Here is a 26,723-nt window from a genome sequence, read left to right on the forward strand (position 1 = left end):
AAACTCTCATTTGCTCTATAAATGTCCTGAATCTTTGCAGGTAAATTGGATATTCTGTTCACTTCTGATTGAAGTACAGTTTTTCCTTTGTATTCATGGATTCAACCAATTTTTTTTAAAATCTCATAAACAAACCTTTTAGTTCACCATTTCATATAAGGGACACCATTTTACTACGTCATTGTATGTAATGGGATTTGAGTAGGGTTGCCATACCTGAGGACCTCCAAACCGGGACAAATGTAGGACAAGGTTTAAAAATGTAGAATCTTTTAAAAAAAATTTCCTAGCCAGGAAATTAAAAAAAGGTCCTACATTTTAAAACCTTGTCCTCCTCCTCCTCCCTGGCTTGGGAGGAAGCCTCGGCCTCCTCTCAGGCCGGGAAGGGGCGCGGGGCCCGACCGTCATCGCGGCCATCACCGCAGTGGCAAGTGGCCTCCTCCTCCTCCCCGGCTTCACGGAGGCCTTGGAGGTCTCCGCGATTGCGGAGCCGCCTCCAAGGCCTCGCTGGGGCCTGGGAGGGAGCGTCTCCGCGGCTGGAACTCCAACTGCGGAGAGCGCTCCCAGGCCTCAGCGAGGCCTTGGAGGACCCCGCGGCGCACGCGGGGGCGGAGGTGGCCGCAGGTGGTGCCGTCCCGGTTTTGGTGCCAAACCGGACCGGGACCGGGATGGCACCGCCCAAACAGGGATTTTCCCGCCTACAGGAGGGATATGGCATCCCTAGATTTGAGCATCTACAAATTTTGGTATCTGTGGGATGTCCTGAAATCAAACCCCAGTAGATATTGAGAGCCCATTGTATGTACTAAATTTAAAACCTTTCTGACATTAGTGAAAATATTTACAGCATAAAATGGAAACAGAAAAAGAAAAGAAGAGCCCACTTGAAAACTGGTTTGTTTCGGCTCCATGCTCTTCCTTTTCCTCCTTGGGAAATGCAGCTGCTGTTTTTCTTACAGCAATGAGGAAATAAATCTCTAAGGAATTGAGTCTTACACATCACAGGTGGATTTGGGGCATTGTTCCTTTCTTGACAAGTAAAAGGCTCGGTTGGCTTCTGGGTAAGTGACTTTTGAGAGAGGCAGTTTGTAGATGGCATCATTGGTGGTGGTTAACAGCAGGAATGTGAGTGAACATAAACAGAAAGGCCAAGTTCCCAGGGGCATCCCAAACTGAAGGAGAACAGAACAACAGTCATTTTAGGATTAGTTTGTACATATAAATGGAATAAATTTACGGTACAGCCGACAGGAAAAATGAGATCCCCCCTCCCCCCATTCCATAGCATTTTTAAAAACTGTCCTGTGACACTGCTTCTCCCCTTTTCTTTCATTTCAAGGCTTCACTTCATTTTTTTGGTGGGGGGAATGTTCCCAAAATGAAATAAGAAAGGATGGTGGTGGTGGTGGTGGTGGTGGTGGTGGTGGTGGTGGTAACAATGGGAAACAACCTGTTTGGTGCCAAAAAGAAGGCAGTGGTTTACCATGGATGAGATCACATAACCACACTGGCACAATGGAAGTTTCTGCCAACATACCCTTCTCCTGGGGTGGGGTGTTAGCACACCCAGCATCCCTGCCCTTTACATGGGGCTCTTCATATTTTCCTATATAGTGCCAAGCATGTTTTAGAGGTCACAATGACCTTTGCTATATAGGGAAATTTCCCATGGGAAAGGAGTGTAGACCCAAAGACTGATGGAGGACTTAGGTAGTATCAAGAAAAAGGCTAAATGGGTATACTGATCACTCAGTCCCCCCCAGGCATCCTGTATATCCTTCCTTTATCCAGAGGCAAAAGAGGACTCATTGCACCAAGGTGAGTAAACTAGGATCTCATACCTAACCCTAGCCAACTTTTCTTTCTAGATATCCTGGCATTGTCCTAAAACCAATCACTTTTTTGTTAATCAGAGGTTAAAACCATCAGTCACTCCAGAACCCCACTGCTGATCCCGTTGGAAGACCATCAGGTCTTTGTTACATTGCAAGATATCACAAAGTAGTCCAAAGGGTAGATTTTTATTGATATTTATCAGGTATAAATATCAGTTCCAGTAATAGCTCTGTATGTGCACAGAGGGTTTTCGTCACTCACTGTGTGTCCCTCAGACTGGGTCGTACCCCACTTTCTGTGATCTCCTTTCTTCAGCTTAGGTAGATATTACCCTCTTTACAACCCTCAGTCTCTGCTATCCAGTTCCCATACCTCATTTCACTAACATTCTGTATGATGTGTCTGTTTGAACAGCTATCATGTGTATGTTGGATTTCAGAACAAGAATTTCTTTATTTCATTACACCTAGAGTTCTCTCACATTAGTACTGGTATACACTGGTGAAAATAACCCTCAAGTTACCCAGCCTCTTGCAAAGCATCCATTGTGTCAAATAATTTCCCCAAACATTTAAAGACACTGGCATATTTGGTAGGGACCCTCCCAGTCCCTCCACCTTTTTGGGTAACAAAAGGCAATGGAAGCCTTGCCCTCTTTCTTGTTTCTTCACCAGGTGTGGGAACACAAATTTCACATTATTCGTTTTCCTGTTTCAAAACATTCAGGGAACCTGTCTGACTGGGGCTGCATCTACACTGCAGAATTAATGTACTTTGACATGGCTTTACCTGCTATGGCTCAAGGCTGTGGAATTCTGGGATTTGTAGTTTTTAGAGATATTTAGCCTTCTCTCTCCTAGTGCTCTCGTGCCACAACAAACTGCAAATCCCAGGATTCCATAAGACAGAGCCATGACAGTTAATGTGGCGTCAAACTGCATCAGTTCTGCAGCCTGGCAGCAGCCAAGATTACTATGGACTAAATCTTTAATTCTTGCTTGACTTTCTTTTGGTAAAATCAGCCAGACTGAGGAGCATGATTGCTTTCTGCCCATTCTTTTGAACACTGTCAACTCCTTTTTATTTGCTCTTGGAGTAGTCTTAAGAATATAATAAATGTATCACTAAGAAAGCATCTTTATGAATTCACTTCTTGTTCCTCTGTTCTTAAAATCAGCAAAACTTACCACAGAAAACATATTTGCCAGGGTTTCTCCTGCATATGCAGTGAAGAGAGCTGTAGAAAGATGAACAGAAAAACAGAAAAATTAAATTATTATTCTGTATGGTGGCAGAAGCCAGAAAGGAGCAGGGTATGGGTTGGATAGGAAGGAAGATGAGTTATTTTTATTTTGCTTTTAAGGAGAAAAAAAGGGCCTAGGGATTTTTGGGGGGAGAAAAATTAATCTATTTGTCAATCACTAGTTTTGAAAAATATTGATCCACTAGACATAATGTAGACATTTTAGAAGTCCAATATTTTTCAATAGTAAAAATTTTATGCATGTACTGAAGACTCTGAAATCAATGGGCAAGATTAGCTCGGGTGGGATCATTCTTGTGAAAAAAAACATGGTTTAAATCCTGTGCCTCCAAACTGGACATTCTCATGAGGGTAGTGTAGTGGTGTAGTGGTCTCAGTGCTGGACTATGACTCTGAAGACCAGGGTTTGAATCCAAGCTCAGCCATGAAAACCCACTGGGTGACCTTGGGCAAGTCACACTCTCTCAGTCTCAAATGATGGAAATGGCAACCTCCCTCTGAAGAGACGTGTCAAGAAAATGTCAAGATAGGTTTAGTTTAGGGTTGCCATACATTGGAAATGACTTGAAGGCACAAAACAACAAATAAAGCATTAGGCTATCACTAGAGTTCAATGATGATGACTATATTCTACTTCTATGATCAGGGACAATATACCTCTGTAGACTAACTGCAATAGACTGTGAGATGGAGGGTGCAGTGGACCTCATGTTGTGCTTGACAGTGTCACATAACACTTACATCTTCACAGTGCTAATCAGGGTACTGGACTGGATGGGTCACTGGTCTGGTTCTTCTTATATTCATATGTTTGTATGTGTTTCTTTTACATGAAAAAAATTGCAAAAATCAGCAGAACAGTGTGAATCTGAGATAAGAACTATAAAGCAGTCTATATGATGAGAAAAGCTATAGAAATGAGCAATACCTTGCCCAGTCTACTATAAGCTTGGGATGCCTGGGCCCAGGTCTAATTGATCTGCCAGCTATAGCTTTTTCTGGATAGGTGTGATGTCCAGCCAGGACTGTTTGAATCTCCCCCTACATTTTCTTTCATATTAGTTCAGGCCATAGTATGTTTTAGTGTAGGAAATGTTCATTGTATTAGTTGTGGGAGTAGCTATAGGATCCCCTTCATTTTTCCAGGTTTAGTTTGCCCCTTCCCAGCAAGCACTGTTTTTGCTAGAGGCTTTTAGTTTTAGGCAGTCTTTGCTGTGAGCTTGCAGAGAGCTGTCTTTTGGTGGCAAACAGGCCCAGACGGCCAAAAAAGGGCATTTCTTACACGTTAGCCAATTTAGTTACCAGGAACAAGTTAGCCAAATTAGTTACCTACATTATTATTATTATTATTATTATTATTATTACTAATATTATTATTAACCTTTATTTATAAAGCGCTGTAAATTTACACAGCGCTGTACATACAATCTTTTTAATTGGACGGTTCCCTGCCCTCAGGCTTACAATCTAAAAAGACACGACACAAAGGGAGTGGTGGTGGGGAAGGGGCCTTTCTGGTAGGATAATACATATAAAATACATAGCAATATAGGAAATGATTCTATAAAACAGGCACCAAAAGAACACCAAATAGCAAGCGACAATTATGCAATGCCTGGGAAGGCTTCTCTGAACAGGATGGTCTTCAACTCCGTTTTGAAGCTGGTTAAAGAAGTGATGGCTCTTGCTCGCAGAGGAAGAAGGTTCCAGGAGTGAGGGGCAGTGAGTGAAAAGGGGCGAATCTGGGATGGGGCAGAGGAAATCCTGGGCTGGGACAGTAGACCTTGACTACCAGAATGGAGGGCCCTAGTTGGAAGGTGAGGAGAAAGAAGGTCTGATAAGTAAGGAGGGGCCAGTCCATGGAGGGCTTTAAATGTCGACAGCAGGAGCTTATACTGAATGCGGAAAGGGAGGGGGAGCCAGTGAAGGGATGCCAACACAGGAGAGATATGGTCAGAGCGGTGGGTGGATGTGATAATGCGTGCAGCTGAATGCTGGACAGAAATTAAAGGACGGAGGTGAGAAAGAGGAAGCCCTGCCAGAAGGATGTTACAGTAATCAAGTTGTGAGATCACTAAGGCATGGACCAGGAGCTTGGCAGTAGAGGCGGAAAGATAAGGTCGGATTTTGGCAATATTGTACAAAAAGAATCTACAAGCATTGGCTGTAGTCTGGATCTGAAGGATACATGACAGAGAAGAATCAAAGATAAAACCAAGACTGCGGGGTTGCTGGACTGGTTGAATAGAAATGTTGAATAGAAATGTTGTACATCAAAGAAGTCAAAGAATTCAGGAGCTGAAAGACCCTGCACTAGCTCCATTGAGTGAGGAGATCAAACCAAGATCAAACCCAGAGAGATGACACCCTGAAGATTACTAAAAATCAAACTATAAAGTATCTTTTATCTCAAGTTATCTAGAGCTGGGGAGGAAAAAACTCTTTACTTTTGTTCTTTAAATTAAACTTCCCCCTTTTTGAACTTTACATTCAGCATCAGAGCCTTTTTGGGTAAAAGAGTTTGATTTCACCAGGGTACCGGCATTGCACACCCAAACCTGCCACCACCTTTAGTTGGGTGTGTTTTCACAATAGGGATAATGGAGAGTTGCAATAGTCCATACACTGAGAACTTTCTGATTACATTAATGCAATGCAGTTTACATGGGTCTGGCCTCGAAGATGACTCAGAAGCTCTATGTGTTGTCTTGTGTGTTTTCAAGTCACTTCCGACTTATCGCAACCTTAAGGAAAACCTATCACGGGATTTTCTTGGCAAGATTTGTTCAGAATGGGTTTGTCTTTGTCTCCCTCTGAGTCTGTAGCTAGTACAAAATACAGCAGCACGATTGCCAACTACAATACCTTTTATACAACATACAACACTGGTCTTAAAGGAGCTGCACAGGCTGCCAATTCACTGCTGGTCTGAATTCAAGGTGATGATTATGGCATTTAAAGCCCTAATTGCTTGGGATCTCAATACTGGAAGGAGTGCCTTTTCCTATATACACCTGTCTGAGAACTGAAGTTTACATGAGAAACTTTCCTTTGGCGGGATACAGACGCCCCTTTGGGGAGGCCTGCACCTGCCCTTTTCCCAACGGATTGGGGCCTGAGTTGCCACAGCGGCAGCCCCGGAGGCCCTGATCCACTGCTATTCCAGGCCTTGGGGAAGTGGCAAAATGCCGCTTCCCTGAGGCCTGGAAAGGGGTATCCTTGGGGCTTCATGCCCCAAGGACACCGTGACAGCGGTGGGGAGACAGAGAAAGGGGTCACTTGGCCCCTTTCTCTTCAGTATCGCTGGCGCGGCCTTTACATGGTGTGAAAGGAGCTCTGTTTTGGTAACGGAGTACGTAACGGCCATGCTGCACCATTTGGACGCAACGTGGCTGTTACGTCAAAATGGTGGCGCCCATGTAGACAGGGCGCTGTCATTTTGATGTACTGAGTATGTATTAGGGTTAGGGAGCGTGTGAAAAGGACGCTCCCAGGCAACCCTAGCATGTACTGAGTACGTGCTTTTTGGCCCATCTGTACAGGGCCAAAGTGTCCTAAATCAGTGGAGGCAATATGAAATAGGAGAAGATGGGTGAGGGCCTTCTCAGCTGTGGCCTCCCAGTTATGGCATGCTCTCCCCTCAGAAGCTCTATTAGCATTAGCATTGCTGTCATGCTGCTGCCATGTCAAAACATGGCTGTTTTGATTGATGTCCTCCACACTGGCACATGTGAGTGGATTTAACTTCTTTCAGATGCTTTTTATTGGTACTATTTTAAGTGTTAAATGGTTTGAAATGCCTTTAGTGTTTAATTATTATTTTTATTATTTTAAACTGTGGGCTTTATCACATGAACCTTTAAATTTGCTCTTAAAATTAGAAAATAGCACCTTTGACAATACTTAACTTAATTGTTCTAATTGATTTTATTGTACAGTTGACCCTCCATATTTGCAGGTTTGACTTTTGCGGATTTGATTATTTGCAGATTTGATTAATAGGTTCTCTCTAGGAATCTCTAGGTCCTCCAGCATGACTTTGCTGGAAGTTGATCATAGACTTGCACTGGATGACATAGAGATTACTAGAGAAAATATGGCTCTAAGCATTTGTAGGTCCTTCAGTATGATTCTATGGTCAGCTTCTAGCAGATGTTGACCACAGAGTTGCACTGGAGGACACAGAGATTCCTTGAATAATGTTCTCCAGGTAAAAGAAAAATAGTGGGTTTTTTTATTTGTGATTTGTCTACTTTCATGGGGGTCCTATGCCTCTAACCCCAGTGAATGTGGAAGGCACACTGGACTTTTCTTTGGGGTTCTCAGATATAGAGTGGGACATAAATATTTTAATAAAAATATAATAAATAAATAAACAAGGCAGCATCTTATGTTGGAAAACAACAAGAACAATGAACGTGGGCACCTACCACAGACAACTGCTAATAAAAATGTCTGCCAGGTGAGGACGTAGAACATTCCTCCAATTGCAATGCATGAAAGGCAGCTGTTGTAATTCCACAGGCCAGCATAAATTTTGCTAAAAGGCGACGCCAGACTCAGTGCTGCAAAGGGGACAGATGGAGAAAAAAACATGTCAGTGCTGGGCTAATTCATAACTGTAATATAATAGAAATGAAAAAGGGGTATCACAAAGCTGTGAAGTTGTGATCAGTTTCATAGATGTTTCCCTATGCCTGACATCTTGATTGGATTGGATTTATTTGATGTATAGCCTGCCATACCCCATAGGCACCCAGGGTGGCAAACAATCTACATAAAAACACAATGTTAGAAACAAACATTCCAATTATTTAAAATAATTGCTGAGTTCCTATATCAAGGAGATGGAGTATAAGTTTACACCCAAAGATTTACATGATGACTGGTGAATTGCAACACTGTCCAACTGAATGTGCAAATAAATATGAAATGTACAATTGCTATGCCATATCCTCCAACTGTCCTGATTTGGCAGGGACAGTCCTGATTAATCCTCTCTCATGAGGGAACATGAGGTGGATCATTTTTAAAAAAGTAATACTAAGTCACAGTTAATTTTCAAAGACTTGCAAAAGTAAATTGTTACTTTTATACTGTTGAACTTTTTTCTTTAAAAAAGTAACATCTCTTTCTCATTATTGAAAAGTTCACTAAAATAGCTACTTTGGGGTTACTTTTCAGTTTCTTCAAGCTACATCAGAGTGAGACATTTTAGTTCCCCTTAAGTCATATTTTGTTGCAGAATGCACACATGACTATGTGTCCCCAGTATAGGCATTCTATGGAATTGTCACCTGAAGAACTGAAAAGAATGGCTAGAATCCTATTGGTGTTCTATACATGTGTATATTCCTCTACAGAAGCACCTGGGCATTTTTGTTCTGTGAACAATGCTCCACTTTCAACATGTTGGAAGTGAAGCTGCACATATGGTGGTGTTGTGCATGGCCCGGCGAATGCAGCCCATATACAACCCAGATGATAGCCAGGTTTATTCTTCTGCTTTTCAAAAACGGGATTTTCCTGTTCTTGAAAAGCCGCAGAATAATCCCAGCTGGCATCCAGGCGGTATATGGACTGCATTCGCCTGGCCATGGTGAATGTGATAAAACCCATTTGTAAATTTAAACATGCCTCTATGGGGATAAGGCACTTTTAAAAGTGTGCGCTAATCTCCCTAGTTTCAGCCACTTGCTTTGTAGATTAAGAAAAGAAAAGAAAAGAAAAGAAAAATGCAGGCTGAGTCAAAAATTGTTCCACAGGCATAGTTGTATTTGGTTCTTTTAAAAAGTTCTATGAATATCCTGTTTTGTAAAAAGCCCCAAAAATGTTTTGGCTGTTATATTATTGTTTGGCTGTCTTCAGGAGCTACAATTTCAAACTACAGCATCAACAACAGAAATTTCTGGAGCTGGCTAAAAATCTCTTTCCATATAACTAGATTGTTGCACAATAAAAAATTATTGAAAGATATAAAAGATACATAAACAAAGTAGATAAAAAATACAGGATCCTGGTGCTACTCTCTTAGTTTCAGCCACTTGCTTTGTAGATGTTTTGGTAGTGTTTTTTTATAGGCAAATAAAGGACAAAAATTGTTCCAACAAATTTATTGCTCTTTGGCAGAACATTACAATGGCTTGAACATTACATTGGGATAAAAATAAAAATAAAAAGTCCTATGTGGTTCTTGCTGTGAACTATGTTGCTGAGAAGCAGAAGTCACATACTCTGGTTATCAGTAGATTGCCTGCATCCCAGGGACACTAGACTTCTCAGTAGATTCAGGATATACAAGAAGTATACATTAAATCCCATTTATACTCCATCCCAACACGCTATAGTGAAGTGGGTGAATTTTTCTATTTCAACAGCTAAATCCCAATATACTGTATTAGACTTCTCATTGGTTCTGGCGGGGGGGGGGGGGAACCTCACATCTTACATAGTGTGAATTTTTAAAAATCTTTGTGCATAAAGATTTAAAAAAGCCTCACCAGACTGCTACAACCTGAAGGCATCTGGTACAAAGCACACTTAGGTACTTTGCAACTATAAATATAACTGAGTTACAGCTGTACCACAGAAGAAATTACATCATTACTTATTAAATGATTGCTGTAATGTAGTACTAACATGGTTTGGTTTTTAAATAAATGAATCAAGTGGAACTCATTTACGAATAATTGTCAAGCTCCTCTATCACAGAAGTAGTTATAAATATGTAGTTATAAATGTTTCATGACCCATGTCCCCAAACCTACCTGGAGAACCAGCAGCCACACTGAGCAACAGCGATCTGTTCTGCTGGCGATTGGGACATAAAAGGTACAGGTAGTCCCTTGACATGAATGTCTCATCATAACTGACTGTAGGGGGTGATGCTCATCTCTGTTACTAAGCCAAAGAGCCAGCATTGTCCAAGGATTGCTCTTGTGGTCATGTGGCCAGCATGACTGCACCGAACACTGTTACCTTTCCACTGAGAAGTGGTACCTATTTATCTCCTTGTACTTGCCTGTTTTCAAACTGCTAGGTTGGCAAAAGCTGGGTCTAGTGAGAGACGTTCACCCCATCATGCAGTATTCGGGCCTTGAACAGCCAACCTTCCAATCTTCCGATCTTCAAAACTGGCATTTTAACCACTAAGCCACTGCATCCCTTTTGGAACATAGAATCATAGAGTTGGAAGAGACCACAAGGGCCATCCAGTCCAACCCCCTGCCATGCAGGAAATCCAAATCAAAGCATCCCCGACAGATGGCCATCTAGCCTCCGTTTGAAGACCTCCAAGTAGGGAGACTCCACTACACTCCGAGGAAGTGTGTTCCACTGTCGAACAGCCCTTACTGTCAGGAAGTTCTTCCTAATGTTGAGGTGGAATCTCTTTTCCTGTAGCTTGCATCCATTGCTCCAGGTCCTAGTCTCTGGAGCAGCAGAAAACAAGCTTGCTCCCTCCTCAATATGACATCCCTCCAAATATTTAAACAGAGCTATCATATCACCCCTTAACCTTCTTTTCTCCAGGCTAAACATCCCCAGCTCCCTGAGTTGTTCCTCATAGGGCAAGGTTTCCAGACCTTTCACCATTTTAGTCGCCCTCCTTTGGACACGCTCCAGTTTCTCAACATCCTTTTTGAATTGTGGCGCCCAGAACTGGACACAATATTCCAGGTGGGGCCTGACCAAAGCAGAATATAGTGGCACTATTACTTCCCTTGATCTAGACACTATACTTCTATTGATGCAGCCTAAAATCGCATTGGCCTTGTTAGCTGCCGCATCGCACTGTTGACTCATGTTCAACTTGTGGTCTACTTGGACTCCTAGATCCCTTTCACATGTTGTCTCCTTAAGCCAGGTGTCCCCCATCCTATATCTGTGCATTTCATTTTTTCGCCCTAAGTTCAGTACCTTACATTTCTCCCTGTTGAAGTTCATTTTGTTAGCTGTGGCCCAGCTTTCTAGTCTATTCACGTCATTTTGAATTTTGATCCTGTCCTCTGGAGTATTAGCTATTCCTCCTAATTTGGTGTCATCTGCAAATTTGATAAGTATTCCCCAATTTTTTCCTCCAAGTCATTGATAAAGATGTTGAATAGCACTTGGCCCAGGACAGAGCCCTGTGGGACCCCACTGGTCACTTCTCTCCAGGATGAAAAGGTGCCATTGTTGAGCACCCTTTGGGTTCATCCGGTCAACCAATTACAAATCCACGTAACAGTTGCCTTGTCTAGCCCACATTTTACAAGCTTGTTTGCAAGAATGTCATGGGGAACCCTGTCAAAGGCCTTACTGAAATCAAGATATACTATATCCACAGCATTTCCTTCATCTACCAAGCTAGTAATTTTATCAAAGAAAGAGATCAGATTTGTCTGGCATGATTTGTTTCTCTGAAACCCATGTTGACTTTTTGTGATTATGGAATTGCTTTCTAGATGTTCACAGACTCTCTTTTTAATGATCTGCTCCAGAATCTTTCCTGGTATTGATGTCAGACTAACTGGCCGATAATTGTTTGGATCCTCTTTCTTCCCCTTTTTGAAGATGGGGACAACGTTTGCCCTCCTCCAGTCTGCTGGGACTTCTCCTGTTCTCCAGGAGTTTTCAAAGATTATTGCCAATGGCTCCGATATTACATTTGCCAGTTCTTTTAATACCCTTGGATGTAGTTCATCTGGCCCTGGAGACTTAAATTCATTTAGATTAACAAGGAATTCCTGTACTATCTCTTTACTTATTTTGTTCTGAAATTCCCCTATTTTGTCCTCTGCTCCATTATCCTCAGGTTGAGTTCCCTTTGCCTTTTCTGAGAAGACTGAGGCAAAGAAAGTGTTGAGTAATTCTGCCTTTTCTCTGTCTTCTGTTAGCATTTTGCCATCTTCTCCACGCAGTGGTCCTACCGTTTCCTTCTTCTTCCTTTTGCTGCGGACATATCCAAAAAAGCCCTTTTTGTTGTTCTTAACCTCTCTATTAAGCCTGAGCTCATTCTGTGCTTTAGCTTTTCTGACCTTATCTCTACACTTGCTAGCTATTTGTTTGAATTACTCTTTGGCAATTTGCCCATTTTTCCATTTCTTATACATGTTCCGTTTAAAATTTAGCTGAGCTGAAAGTTCCTTGGTCATCCATCCTGGGTTCTTGCGACACCTCCCATTTTTCTTTCTCACCGGAACTGTTTTAATTTGTGCCTTCAGTATCTCCCTTTTGAGAAACTCCCATCCATCTTGAACTCCCTTCTCTTTTAGTATTCCTGACCATGGGATCACTCCCAGTATTTCTCTAAGTTTACTGAATTCCGCTCTCCTAAAATCTAGAATGTGTGTTTGACTATGCCTGGCTTCTCCTTTCCACTGTATTACAAACTCCAGGAGAACATGGTCACTTCCACCTAATGATCCCACCACTTGCACCCCATTAACCAAATCATCCTTGTTGGTTAGGATCAGATCTAAAATAGCTGACCCCCTTGTTGCCTCTTCCACCTTTTGGACAATGAAATTGTCTTCGAGGCAAGTGATGAATTTACTAGACCTTGAGGATTTGGCTGAGTTTGACTTCCAACAAATATCAGGGTAGTTGAAGTCACCCATCACTACTACATCTCTCCTTTCTGAGTATGTGGTCATCTGTTCTACAAAGGCATCATCCAATTCCTCAGTCTGACTTGGGGGTCTGTAGTAGACTCCCACCATAACGTCCTTGTTATTTCCCTCCCCTTTAATTTTTATCCAGATGCTCTCCACCTGGCTTCCGGGATTGATGTCTTGGATCTCTTCACTGGTGTAAATGTCCCTGACATATAGGGCTATTCCTCCGCCTTTCTTTTTTGGCCCGTTTCTCTTAAAAATGTTATATCCCTCTATTTCTACATTCCAATTATGAGACTCATCCCACCAGGTTTCAGTGAGGCCAATTATATCAAATCGCTTTGTTGCACTAGGATTTCAAATTCATCTTGCTTATTTCCCATGCTCTGTGCATTAGTGTAGAGACATTTAAGACCATTTGTTCCCTTTACTTGCTGCCTGTGCAAGTTTTTTTGCCTCCCACTTTTGGGTCCTTGCACTGTTTGCCTTGTTCCCTCTATGACAGTTTGACTATTTTCTCCAGCCTTTTTGCCTTCTAGAATACTGTCTCCCTCCCCTACAGGATGAAGTTTCCAGCTCCCTTCCGACTAGAGATCTGCATAAGACAGGAGTTGCAATGGTCTTGCTTCTGATTGTTGCACTACAAATTGCTGGAAATGTCATCCTGCTGCATCCCGATCACTAGGAGAACCAACTTCTGTAGTGTGAAGCAGCTGCTGGCTTTTATGGAGGAGGGAAAAACAATTGTGGCAATAGTACACCAATCATAAATACAGGGCATGGCAGAATAAGGAGTAGTTACAGATAGACAACTCTAGGTTATGAACAGCAGATGTAGGATGTCAGTCAATACATGTTATTGGTAACTAGTTATAAGTTCTAGCAGGGATATTCATGTTTCTAGGGATCCATACCTCTTCTCTGAAAGATGAAGTCCCCCCTTCCTCCTTCCCAGTTTGCTTTCAAAAACTTGCTCTGGTTATCTGACAGAGTGTAGCATCAAATATTGGGATAATGGTTTAAGACAGCTCTATTTATGGCATCTTTCATACCTGCAGGAATCCCCATTGCTGAGCCAATCACTGCATGAATGAAGATGAGGGGCGAAGAAATGAACAGTGCCACCATGATAATGCCTCCAGTCCAGGGGTTATCACAACCATACACTTGCCCAACACCTACTGGAATAGACTGGAAAAGCTGTGGAACAAGTATAGAAAGGGGGAAAGTGAATGTTGTGTGGAATAGGCTTCCATATCAATGTCTACAGAATAATATAAAATTATAGAATCATAGGGTTGGAAGAAATCACAAGGGCCATCCAATCCAACCCCAAATAGGAAATATTTGTTGCCTGGAATCCTGTCCCTGACCATATCCAGATCTCTAGGACATCTATGATGGAATAATACGTCCTATGTTGTCTTTATAGCTTTAGTAGTCTAAAGTCTGGCAGCAATGAACTTTTGGATTAGAGGAGGGAAGTACTGCTGAAACACTAAGGTCACTAAACAAACAACAGAGGTTTCTTTCATGTGTGCTTAGGGTGAACTTTCTGAACTCCTATGTATCAGGATATGGAATTTTATTGGTTTGTAGATGTTACTGAAATGCCAATCACAGCATCCTTCACCACTGGCTCTCCTGGCTAAAGATGCTGGGCTCTGCAGTTCAGTAACCTCTAGAAGGCTGCATGATTCCCACTCCCCCCCCCCCCCTTCACTTCATACTGAAAAAGTCAGCTGCCAAATTTAACCCCAGCAAAATATCTGGAAAGTACCTGTCAATTTGTTTGACAACACATGTCGAAATTTAGACGCCTATGAATATGTTGGCTGAGATCTTGCACTGGGGCTGCATCAACATTGGGCCTTTTCACACTGGGATTTTTTGAGCGCAGAAGTAGTGTCAGTTCGCATTGGCCGATGCATATTCACGTTATATTGCATTGTATTTTCACACTCTTGAACTCAGAATATGTATTGGCCGATGTGTATTCACGTTATATCGCACTGTATTTTCATACCTGGGCGGCCTTCCGAATTGAGGGGTTGCGGACTCGGTTCGAATCGGGCGATGCGTATTCAGGCAAAGTGAGGCAAGTGCAGATTGGATTACCACACCTGCCCAATACAATGTGCATTGACCGATTCGAATCAGCAGCCTCGCGTATGCTCTGTGGGGCTCTGAATGGGTCACAACCTTTTTAACTTCTGGGGTGTCTGTATGAGTGTGTGTGTGTGTGTGTGTGTGTATACACACACACACATACACAAATACATATATATATATATACACACACAGTGGCACAGCCAAAAGTGTAATGCCGTATTTATATGTGTACACACACATCTGTCAGTATGAGTGTTGATATATATATATATATATATATATATATATATATATATATATGTATATGTATATGTATATGTATATATATGCATGTAGTGGTACAGCCCAAAGTGTAATGCTGCATGTATATGTGTACATACACAAACACACACACAAACACACACACATATGCACATGTATAGATGCAAAGAGACATGCCAGGATATTTCAGCATATCACGATATGACAGCACATCTATGTGCGTGTGCATGTATACACACACACACACACATGCGCATTGCAATAGCCCTAAGTGTATACATATATGTACACACACACACACACACACACACATATGTTGACATGTATACAAATGAGGAGATTTATCAGGATATGCCAGCATATGCTTGTGTGATCCCATGTATAAAAAAATATTCATTGGTACAGACCAAGACGTAATAGTTGATACATCTGTCTGTCTGTCTGTCTGTCTATCTATCTATCTATCTATCTATCTATCTATCTTAACATATATAAGCATATATATATATATATATATATATATATGCAGACATTTGCATACACATAAATGTATGTACATGTGTACACATTTGAATATGCAAGGGGACCGTGCATGCATATGTTTACATGTATAGATAGATAGATAGATAGATAGATAGATAGATAGAGCGAGATAGACCAAAGTGCAAGGGTGCATAAACACTCACCCACCCACCCACCCACCCACAAACACACACACACACACACACACACACACGTACATATATATATGTATATATATATATACACACACACACAATGGAAAAGAGCGCATACATATATATACATGCGCCAGAGTTATAACGCGACAATAATAACGTAATAAAAACGCAAAATGCTTATTCCCCCCCCCCCCCCTCCACAAAAGGTTTCAGCCTTATCTTGGTCAATGGAAAAATCGCTCCCCAGCCTCGGTGGTTGTCCAGAAAGTGGAAAGGGCCAACGGAAGGAAATGGGGGTAAATTCCAGTGCAGCATCATGGGAAATTTGTAACCCGGTGGTCTTGTGCTTGTCTTCAGGAGGACCAGCAGATTGGATTTACACACCAGCCCAAACAGCAGAGGTTTCACACTGGCCATCAATGCGGATCCCATCAATCCACTAATTTGGTGCACTCGCTGGCTTCAGTTCGGAACCCCCGTGGGAGGAGGACATAATACAGTGCGTTATAACATGAATACGCATCGGCCAATGCGTATTCTGAGCTCAAGGGTGTGAAAATACAGTGCGATATAATGTGAATATGCATCGGCCAATGCGAACTGACCCTACTTCTGTGCTCAAAAAATCCCAGTGTGACAAGGCCCATTGTAGAATTAAAGCAGTTTGACACCGCTTTGAGGCTGCCATGGCTCAATGCTATGGAATTCTGGGATTTGTAGTTTTGTGAGATATTTAGTCTTTTCTGTCAGAGAACTCTGGTGCGCCCCGAAACTAAAATTCTCAGAATTCCTGAGGATGTAGCCATGAAGCAGTGCCAAACTACTTTAATTGTGTAATGTGGCAGCAGCCCAGGAGACATAACTGTATCACGTAGCTACATCTCTGCTTTCTGATACCAGTCCCCCAAAACTCACCTTGTAGGCAGTGCAGTCTCTTCAACACAGCCATTTTCACATTTCAGGAGAGCAAGGGGATAGTGAGGATGCATTCAGTTATCTTCTTGTAGCTGGCAGGTATCTACAGAAACCTTTAGGGGTCCTGCAAGCTTTTTCCAGGTGACATTCTTGAACATGTTCAGCTACAAGAAAACACCTGGACACATCCTTGTTCATCCTCCTGCTCTCTGACAACACTGTGATCCCCATGTTGGGGAAGAGGCAGCATTGCTTACAAGGTGAGGGCTTTTTTGGGTGGGGGGATTGGTTATTGTGTGGCCAGAACAGAATGTGGACTTATGCAATGACCATAAAAGTGAGTTGTGATGGCATAACTTGGGCTTGCACCATGGCAACTCACTTTTGTGGTCATTGTGTGAGTTAAAAATGATGGCTGGAATCCTGTTAGTGAATTATGATGGTGATTTGTGTGTGTTGTGTGCCTTTGAGTTGTTTCTGACTTATGGAGACCCTGAGGCGGACCTATCATGGGGTTTTCTTGGCAAGAGTTCTTCAAAGGAGTTTTGCTATCACCTTTCCCAAGGCTAAGAGAGTTTGACTTTCCCAAGGCCACTGAATGGGTTTCATGGCTGAGCGGGAATCAAATCCTGGTTTCCAGAGTCATAGTCCAATGCTCAAACCATTATGTCATGCTGGCTCAATGCTTGATTTGCCCCATCATAATTCACTAACATGAGGCCAGCCACCATTTCTGGCTTGAAATTCATCCACCACCACCACCACCACCACCATACCTTCCCCCCAAAATTGGGACTCAAGGCAGCTTGCAATTTAAGACAGGTACAAGATAGCTAAAAACATACAAATGTCAACATTGCAATAAAACTAAATCATCCATTATTATTAAAACAATTTAAAATATATATCTGAAAAGGAAAAAGACAGTTAAATACAGTTCAATAAAAATAATATACCACCCTCTACTGCCCTTTCTTTAAAAACCTTCAATCCTAAAACACTGTTAGAATAAAAGACTTTTCCTGCAGATGGAAGGACAGTAAGGAGGGAACCATTCTGGTCTCCTTGGGATGGGAGTTGACGTGCCTAGGGGCAGCCACCAAAAAGGTCCTGTCTCACCATCATCCATGTTGGTATCTGTGAATGCAGTGTTGTAGGGAACATTCCACGAGCCCATCCCATTCAATTCAGTGGCATAGTGGGGTTGGTGTCACCTGATGTGAGGGGGGCAAACTGTTTTGGCCCCTGGAGGTCTGTTTGGGCTCTGGTGGGTCTACAACCATGCTGTAGCTCAAATGGAAAAGGCTGCCATGGCTGGTGGACAAGTGAGAAAGAGATGCGACACCTTCTCTTGTATGCCCAGCAGCTGCAATGTGTGACACTACCCTCTTGAGTGTAACTTAGTGTGGCCCATACCCTCTGCACCCCCCTAGTGATGCCATTGATTCAATTAATCCTTCCCAATCCTAAAAATATGTGTGTGTGATGGCATTGTTTGCATTTGATGCTGCTGTATGGGCAGTCGTGAATATGGTTCCCCCATCTATTTGTGCAGGGGCGGTGAGGAGCATTCATGTTCCTCCATCAAATGAAGCCCTGTGTCTGTCCCAATGAGGTTGTGAACTAGGCTTTTGTATTGGCAGTGTGCACCTTTCCATTCTTTGAAACAACCAACTAGTGTCAGGCCGCTAATGTTCTGAATCTGAACCATGATTATCTGACAGCTGAAACAAAGGCCTCCTATTTAAATTAAATTAAAAGCCTGGTGCCATGGGTCTCTTTCAGTGTGACAGCCGAAAACTCATTACTGCTTTTGGCTAAGTCATCAGGGAGCGTTCTTTCAAAGGACACTGGCATTCACTGTTGAAGTCTCTTGTGGAGATAAGAATAAAAAAATATTTCTAATAACCTGTTAATCTCACATAAATACTGCTCCCTGTGGAAACTGGGAGATGGCTGGTCTTAATTCCAAAACTGACTTACAACTCAAAGGGCTAAGCTGTAATTTTCCGCTGAGTACAAGGGGGCATGGCAGTGATCCCGTCAACAGAGTAGTGCCTGTTTTATGAGAACCTGGGTCTTAAATGTACATTCCTTGCATATCCCAGATATTTCATTACTGCTACTTGGGCAAGCAATGCAAGGAGCTAAAGGAAGAAAAATAATGTGACTGTGAAACTAGCTTTCAGGGCAATTTATTGATATGCATTTATTTTATAGTGTCTTCTGTAAACCTCTGCCCCAGCATGGACAGAAAAGCAGCAAGGAATGAACATTTCAATATCCTTATGTGCCGTGTAAATACTGGTCCTCATTACACAACAGAGAGCTGTTATTTGAACTGAATAACTGAATAACAAAATAAGCTTTGCTGATAGTATCTTGATCCTCTGCCATCTGCACTAAAGAAAGAAAGGGAGAGCCAGTTTAAAAATGGTAACTTGAATGGAAGATGGAAGAAGTGGGTCCCTGGTATCTGCTGTGATTTGGGTCCAGGATCTCCCATGGATACCAAAAACTTTGGATACTCAAGTACTATTATACACAATGGCATAATAAAATGGTGCCCATTTTATTTAAATAGCAAAAGCAAGGTTTGCTTTGGGGGTAAAAAAATTAGAGGAGGAAATATTTTCTCCTCACACAGTGTGTTTCCCTCTATGTGTGATTTAGGAGATTATCACACAGTAAAAAAAAACATGTCCTATCCAGGTCACATTTCTGATTGCAAGAGGGTTTTATCACACTCAAAAATGCTACCACTGCTGCTGGGTGACTGTAACCTGCAGCCCGGCCAATTTTCAAAGATGGGAAACTCCTGTCTTTGAAAATTGGCCAGCTAAGCGCTGCTGGGACCTGGGCTGCATATGGATTGTATTTGCCTGGCAACAATGGCAGTGTTTTTGAGTGCAATAAAACTTGCTTGCAATCTGAAATGTAACCGTATCTCATTGGGAATAGGGCACATTTTTTTTGGGTGTGTGATGATCTCTGTTGATAGGGTGGCTTTTAGTTCTCTTTATGCAATCATGCAGTTTGACTCTGCTTTAACTGCCACAGCTCAGTGCAGTGAAATCCTGGGTTTGTTGTGGCACCAGAGCTTTCTGACAAAGCAGGCTGAATAGCTCACAAGGCTATACATCCCAGACTGCCATAGCATTGAGCCAAGGTATTTTATGCAATGTCAAACTGCATTATCCCTGTAGTGCAGATGCTACTTAGGTTTAAACACAGAGGAGTATGTGAAAAAGAAGAAGAAATGGAAACAGACAACCTTGGAATGGCATGCTGGAGAACATAAAAAGAGCCATGCTGGATCAGACCAAAGACCGTCATAAGTCCAGCATTCAATTGGCTATCCATGAGTCAACAGTGCGATGCGGCAGCTAAAAAGGCCAATGCAATTTTAGGCTGCATCAATAAAAGTATAGTGTCTAGATCAAGAGAAGTAATAGTGTCACTGTATTCTGCTCTGGTCAGGCCCCACCTGGAATATTGTGTCCGGTTCTGGACACCACAATTCAAAAAGGACATTGAGAAATTGGAGCGTGTTCAGACGAGGGCGACTAAAATGGTGAAAGATCTGGAAACCTTGCCCTATGAGGAACGACTCAGGGAGCTGGGAATGTTTAGCCTGGAGAAGAGAAGGTTAAGAGGTGATATGATAGCCCTGTTTAAATATTTGAAAAGATGTCATATTGAGGAGGGAGCAAGCTTGTTTTCTGCTGCTCCAGAGAACAGGACCCGGAACAATGGATGCAAGCTACAGGAAAAGAGATTCCACCTCAACATTAGGAAGAACTTCCTGACAGTAGTGGCGTCTCCTTCCTTGGAGGTCTTTAAGCAGAGGCTAGATGGCCATCTGTTGGGGATGCTTTGATTTGGATTTCCTGCATGGCGGGGGGTTGGACTGGATGGCCCTTGCGGTCTCTTCCAACTCTATGATTCTATGATTCTGTGATTCTATCCAGAGGGTGCTGGGAAGCCCAGAAGCTTGCTTGCATTCCCCTTCAACTGGTATTAAGAAGCTTGCTCCTTGGAGGTAATACATAGTCCATCCTGACTAGTAGCCACTGATAGTGTCGTCCTCCCTCAAGCAGGCTATCTCCTTTTATAACAGTCCTTGTTGATGGCTGTTGCTACATTTTTTGTTGTAGCAAATGCCATAGTTTAACTATACACAGAGTATATCAGCAGTGGACAGTGGCTTCTGCAGCTCTTGGCAGTGAATTTGCTCCTGGATTTATTCTGTACTTGAAAGGAGCTATCTAAGATGATGAACCACACCCCCAAAATGGGTTTAATTTTATTTCATTTGTATTCTGCCTTTCTCCCAGCACATAGACCCAAGGTGGCTCACAGCAGTTAAAAAAAAAAAGGTTGGTGCCACACTCCCGAATTGATGCAGTTAATCATTTAACTGTCAAAGCTCTAGCCTATAGAATCCTGGAATGTATAGTTTGTTGTGGCACCTGAACTTTCTGACAAGGAAGGACAAACATCTCAAAAAATTGCAAACCTCAGTATTGCATAGCACTGAGCCATGGCAGTTAAAGCAGTGTCAAGTAGCATTAATTCTGCAGTGTAGATGCAGTCAGAGCTCACTAAAAGAGCACCTGTTTGATAAACATTAAATAACTATTTATGTTGAAAACACTATATTACAGCAGTGAAAAAAACATTAAAATGTTGTTTTAAAAAACCAAATAAAAATATAATACCATACACCATTGTAAAGTTGCTTCTGCCACGAATATCCTTCTGTCAAAGCCCTGCCTAAACAAAAATGTTTTCACTTATTGGCAGAAGAAGAGTAGAAAGCTTCCATAGGAGGAAACTCCACAACTTGGGACGAGCCACTGAGGAGGCCCTCAGTCATATCTGTGATGGTGGCAGGATAGAGAGAAAGCCTTCCTACAAAGATCTTCAAAGTTGGGTAGGTTCATAGAAGGAAATAGGGTCTTTCAGACAGTGTGGACTCAAGACAGATATCTTGGACCATTCATTTAAAGTTTGTACTAAAACCCAGAGCAGATTCATTGCACACCCAGTGACAGTGGGAGCCACAAGGCACCACTGAAGTCAAGACCGTACTTTCTTTTGTCCATCCTCAATAGTTTGTTTATCAGTTTTATTGATATAATGCTTTTCTCCCAATAGAGAACCCAAGGCAGCTTCCAGAGTAAGTTAAATCAAAATACTCTAAAAAAAGGTGTTTCAAAACCAATAAACAAACTTCCTTCATCACAGACTCTGCGTGCATCTACACTGTAGAAATAATGCAATTTGACACCACTTTAACTGTCACAGCTCCATCCTACAGAATCCTGGGATTTGTAGTTTTGTGATGCATCTCAGGATTCCACAGGATAAACATATAGAACTTAAAGTGGTGTCAAACTGCATTATTTCTACAGTGCACCCATAGTTACAAATGCATAATCACTATCCTCTCCTGACCTGACTCTTCAAACCTACCTTAACAGCCAGTAGCTGCACTGAGCAATGCATGTCCGTTTTGTTGGTGATCAGGACACTGCAGGATGACATTTCCAGCCCCCTTCTACCAGTACATTGTGGTACAATGAGGCATTGCGACAGGAGTATTGCTGCTGGTACAGGATGGGAAACATCATGCCGCAATGCCCCGATTGCCAAAATCAGATCCCTACATTTGATTTTTTTTTTAAAAAAATCTGTCACACTTCTGGCTTTTAAATGTATTTGCATCTTGATCTCATCCTTTTTTTTTCTTGCTGTAATTCTGTATTCTGTCAGAGAACTGGACTTTTGGGATATATGAGAAAGTGCTAAAATCTCTTCAGTCTTTTCCAAGTAGACACACATTTTTTTCTTAGGCTTTGTTTTCATGGGTGTCTTACCCTGAGTTCCCTGAGCATTAGGCACTGTGGAAGGAGAAAAGAAATTCCAATTCTTGCAGCACCTAAAAAAGGACAACTGCACATACAAGGGAAACTTTCATGTGTGTGTGATCCTTACAGAATTCCAGCAACGAGAGCTAACCAATTAGGAGAGATCAACACAAAAATGCATGGTTTGAAGCACAGTCTCCTATTTCAGTGACAATACATAACGCTTGAAATGGCCACGTGAGGCAGCTTCAAGACTGTTTCAGGAAGTTTGGCAGTGTAGCATAGGTGTGCATGTAATTATTTATGCCACACTGAAGTGATGTTGGACTGAGGCCATTATGTTAGCTATTTGTTTTAGTTAGGCCTGTGAATGTAGAGCTGGAACAGGAAAATGTGTCTGCAAATAAGTGTTTGTTTTCCTGTGTGGAAAATGGGGATGTTGACAATCATTGTCGCCATCGTTGTCATTATTGTCACCATCACCATCTTTGTCATAGCTCTTGTTATGCTTGCAACATGGCAGATTTTGGATGCTCTCAAAATTTGCCACCCATGCTTAGTCCATAGTAACCCAGCCCTTTTAAACAAAAATTCTCCAGGAAGAAAGCAAAGTCTCCTAAATTCCGAATTTGGAAGGATCACTTAGATGTTATAACACATCAATTAAACCCAACTAGGTGGTTATAGCTTTTGGCAGTCCCAACTGCATACACAACTAAATTATGGCAATAAAATTTCCAACAGCATAGGAAGGCACATTTCCAACACTGTGGTGTTGCATGGCTTTGGGGTTGTCATGAAAAACAAATAACCATCATTTTGTGGGTTAGAGTGCAATAGAGGCCACGTATGTGAAGGGAGTTTTCAAAGATTCAGACAGGCCTTTCCATCTAAACTATGTTAGAGGGCTGTTTCCTTATATCAGTGCATTTTAAAGCTTGTCTTTATAATTTAATTGTATGTGTCACACTGTTAATGTTGTAGTCCTTCAAGTCGTTCCTTACTTATGGTGACCCCAACGCAAACCTATCACAGGGTTTTCTTGGCAAGATTTGTCCAGAGGTTTTGCCACTGCCTTCCCTGAGCCTGAGAGCATTTGACTTGCCCAAGCTCAGTGGGTTTCATAGCTGAGTGGGAATTGAACCCTAGTCTCCAGAGTTATAGTCCAGTGCTCAAACCACTATGCCATGCTTAAAGTAGGTTTGAGGAGTCAGGTCAGGAGATGATAGTGATTATGCATTTGTAACTACACTGTAGAAATAATAATATATTTATATTTTCCCGCCTCTTCCAGGTGAATTGAGGCAGGATTACAAACCAATAAAACACATACAAAACACATCAATAAAATACAATAACAATAATTATTCCATTAAAAACTAACTCATTGTCAAATAACAATAGCAATAAGGTTATACTATGGTCAGAGAAGTGGAGCGATATCTCCCACATAAGTTCAGGTGAGTAAGCTCGCTGGACTGAGATTCCACCCTCTCCCAATTTTCCTGTTATCAGCTGCCTGGTGGGCTTATTTTTTGTCAGAAAGACGATATACAATTTTAGTAAATAAATTAGTAAATTTTGTTATAGTTCCCAGTATATACAGTGCTGTTCACTGAGGCTCACTGAATCAAATCAGGCAACAGTTCACAAATTGCTGTGAGTCAGTGACCTACCACATCCACAAGGTTTAGTTACACAAGCCTGCAATGAAAAAAGACACACCTCTTTTTTCAGTCCCTATAAATGAAAAAGTCCCTGTACCTCAATCCCATGAGACCAGATTCCACTTCAGTGCTAATCCTAAAACCACTGGAGAATATTTTGCCATTATTGTTGGATAATGGAACTGTTGGAACTGCATTTAAAACCATGGCTGCTTTTACATTACACAGTGATGGAAAAACATTTTTCAATACTGTAGCTGTTTGTAATGTATTTTTGGGTGCTGAATTAAAAAGAAACCACAATAAAGATGTCATACCACACACAGTTCTTTCACAAATGTAATATATTTTTTATCAATTAAGTGTGGATGCTCATGTGCACTGCAATTTCTTTTCGTGTTTTTGAATGGATTTTTGTCTTTTGTGTACCTTTGTTACCCTATGCAAGATAAATTTTTTTGCAGGATCATTTTATTCGGTTACATATTGCAACACGGAAATGTCAAAGCAGGATTATTTTTGGATTTAGAACACAAATGCCTATAAAACCAGTATGCATTTTGAAATTATGATCCTCAGTTTTGCAGGCCTGTGTTACTGATGTTTTTGTTTTAAACTACAATGTATTTGTTTTAATTTGAAAGCTGTCTTGAATCCTGGTTTTGGGGAAAGGAAGGATAACAATAATAATGATAGCAGAAATACTGTATTAACAACAACAAGAACAACAAGAACATGGTGCTCATGTAGAGACTGGTGGCTTCCATGTTAGGGAGGCAGCACTTTGGATAGTGTCTTTAAAGGTTGGAATAAAACCCAGAGTGGATTCAGTGAACCACTGACATGGAGGGTACAAGCCAACACTGGATTGGGTAAGGGGTCACTGCCTGTTTGGAACTGTGGTAAAAGGGGATGGATCTCCCTTCTGCCACTATGGAACACCACTCAGTGCTGATACCTAGAGCGTCTCAAGAGGCATCCTAGGACTAAGTCACAGAGGGCCTGCTTTTTGGGGAAAAGTTTCTTCCAAGATTCAAAGAGTGAGGAGGGGCAAAATGGATCTTAAACTCCCTCCCCTCTCCTGCTGAAGCTTTGAGCATCACTATTGGCCATTTGCAGAGCAAACGTTTTTAAAATATTGACCTCTGAGTTTTTTAGTCCCTGTTGACCCTTTGCTGTAGTTCATGTGCCTTCAAGTCGATTATGACTTATGGAGACCCTAAGGTGACCTTATCATGGTGTCTTATTGGCATGATTTGTTCAGAAGGGGTTTGCCATTGCCATACAGTGAGGAAGAGGGCATGTTACTTGTCCAAGGTCACCCAGTGAGCTTCATGGCAGATCAGGGAATGGAACACTGGTCTCAAACCACTTCACCATGCTGGCTCCTGTTGAACTATTAAAATAACCTTATGGAGTGACTAGGGTGGGTGTGGGACTCACTGTGCGTTTGCAGAGCTGCAAGCATAGCCTCAAACATTTCACAGATGAAAATTGGGACACATGGGGCTGGCAATATCGGTGTAGTCAAAATGGCAGAAGTTATTAATGAAGAGGAACATGCAAGGTAGGATAGTCTCCAGGAGTTTGCTTCTGCTTGAGCCTGCAGAGAAGGAAACATTCTACCCTTCTCTCTTCTCTCGCTGTTGAGTTAATGAAGTGCAAACTTTTTTTGCAATTTGAACTCACTGTGGAGCAAACTGAAGCAAGCTGAGGACAAAGGGGCAAAGTGAAAGCATGTGAGAGAAACTGGGACATTTCAAAAGTAGCTGAAAAAGTGGGACAACAGAGGATTATTTGGGGCTGTCCCTGCCAATTCAGGAAAGTTGGAGGATATGATCTCATGGCCTGGGATACTCCTGTCCTGTTAACTCTAGCAACCAGAATGCCATGATGGTCACACAACTTAGGCCCTATAGTCCTACATTTGGAGGTGAATTACTCCCTCTGATCCCTACATTCTGATGGTCTCACCTTCTCTTAAACAACCATGTTTCAGATATGCAAATGTTAAAAATGATCTTACCAAAGAAACCTGGACCTCCGGCCAAGTGATGTTGGGTACTGAGTTTATAGGCTGAATAAGTGTTGTGGGGAAGAAGAGATTGTAGTGTCCAGTGGCAGCTACGAAGAGACTCAGAGCCAAGTTGAAAGGCAGAGTGAAAACTGGCAGGTCCCATTTACTGAATAGAGAAGCCAAAGCACTGGTGAAAAGAGGGCTGGAAAAGAAGAAAAGAAGTCATGACTAAACAAAGTGCCTTATCATCATTTCTTTTCCAACAGACACTCAGTATTTTGTGGCTACCAAGTATGCTAGTTTTCACTGGGCATTTTTCTTTTGATTGGGAACCCCTTTTACTAATACTCGGACAGTCAATGTTTCCATTTGCCCATGCTACTGTGCCATCTTGGTTTTCAGACAGAATCCTGTTAGTGACATAAGTGTTGCTTACATGCACATGCCTTTTTGCTATTCAAATTGCAAATGGCCCTCCACATTTGAGGCTTTGACTTTTGTG

At 41.9% G+C, this 26,723-nt stretch overlaps 1 protein-coding gene across 3 annotated transcripts in view; it reads right to left on the reverse strand.

Moving 5' to 3' along the window:
* Positions 1–616: 616 nt before the first annotated feature.
* Positions 617–26,723, reverse strand: part of LOC149324224 (urea transporter 2-like) — a 53,733-nt gene continuing 27,626 nt past the window's right edge. For all 3 annotated transcript variants that reach the window (XM_089513594.1, XM_089513585.1, XM_089513577.1), the window contains 5 exons: positions 26,231–26,423; positions 13,749–13,896; positions 7,531–7,665; positions 3,024–3,073; positions 617–1,172 (listed from right to left, as the gene is read on the reverse strand). In XM_089513594.1, coding sequence (XP_089369720.1) covers positions 993–1,172; positions 3,024–3,073; positions 7,531–7,665; positions 13,749–13,896; positions 26,231–26,423 — 706 coding nt within the window. In that variant the 3' untranslated portion in view covers positions 617–992. The remainder of the gene's footprint in view (positions 1,173–3,023; positions 3,074–7,530; positions 7,666–13,748; positions 13,897–26,230; positions 26,424–26,723) is intronic.

Source organism: Sceloporus occidentalis, unplaced genomic scaffold (assembly GCF_023333645.1).
Source record: "Sceloporus occidentalis isolate IW3139 unplaced genomic scaffold, rSceOcc1.0.p SCAF_1, whole genome shotgun sequence".
NCBI lineage: Eukaryota > Metazoa > Chordata > Lepidosauria > Squamata > Phrynosomatidae > Sceloporus > Sceloporus occidentalis.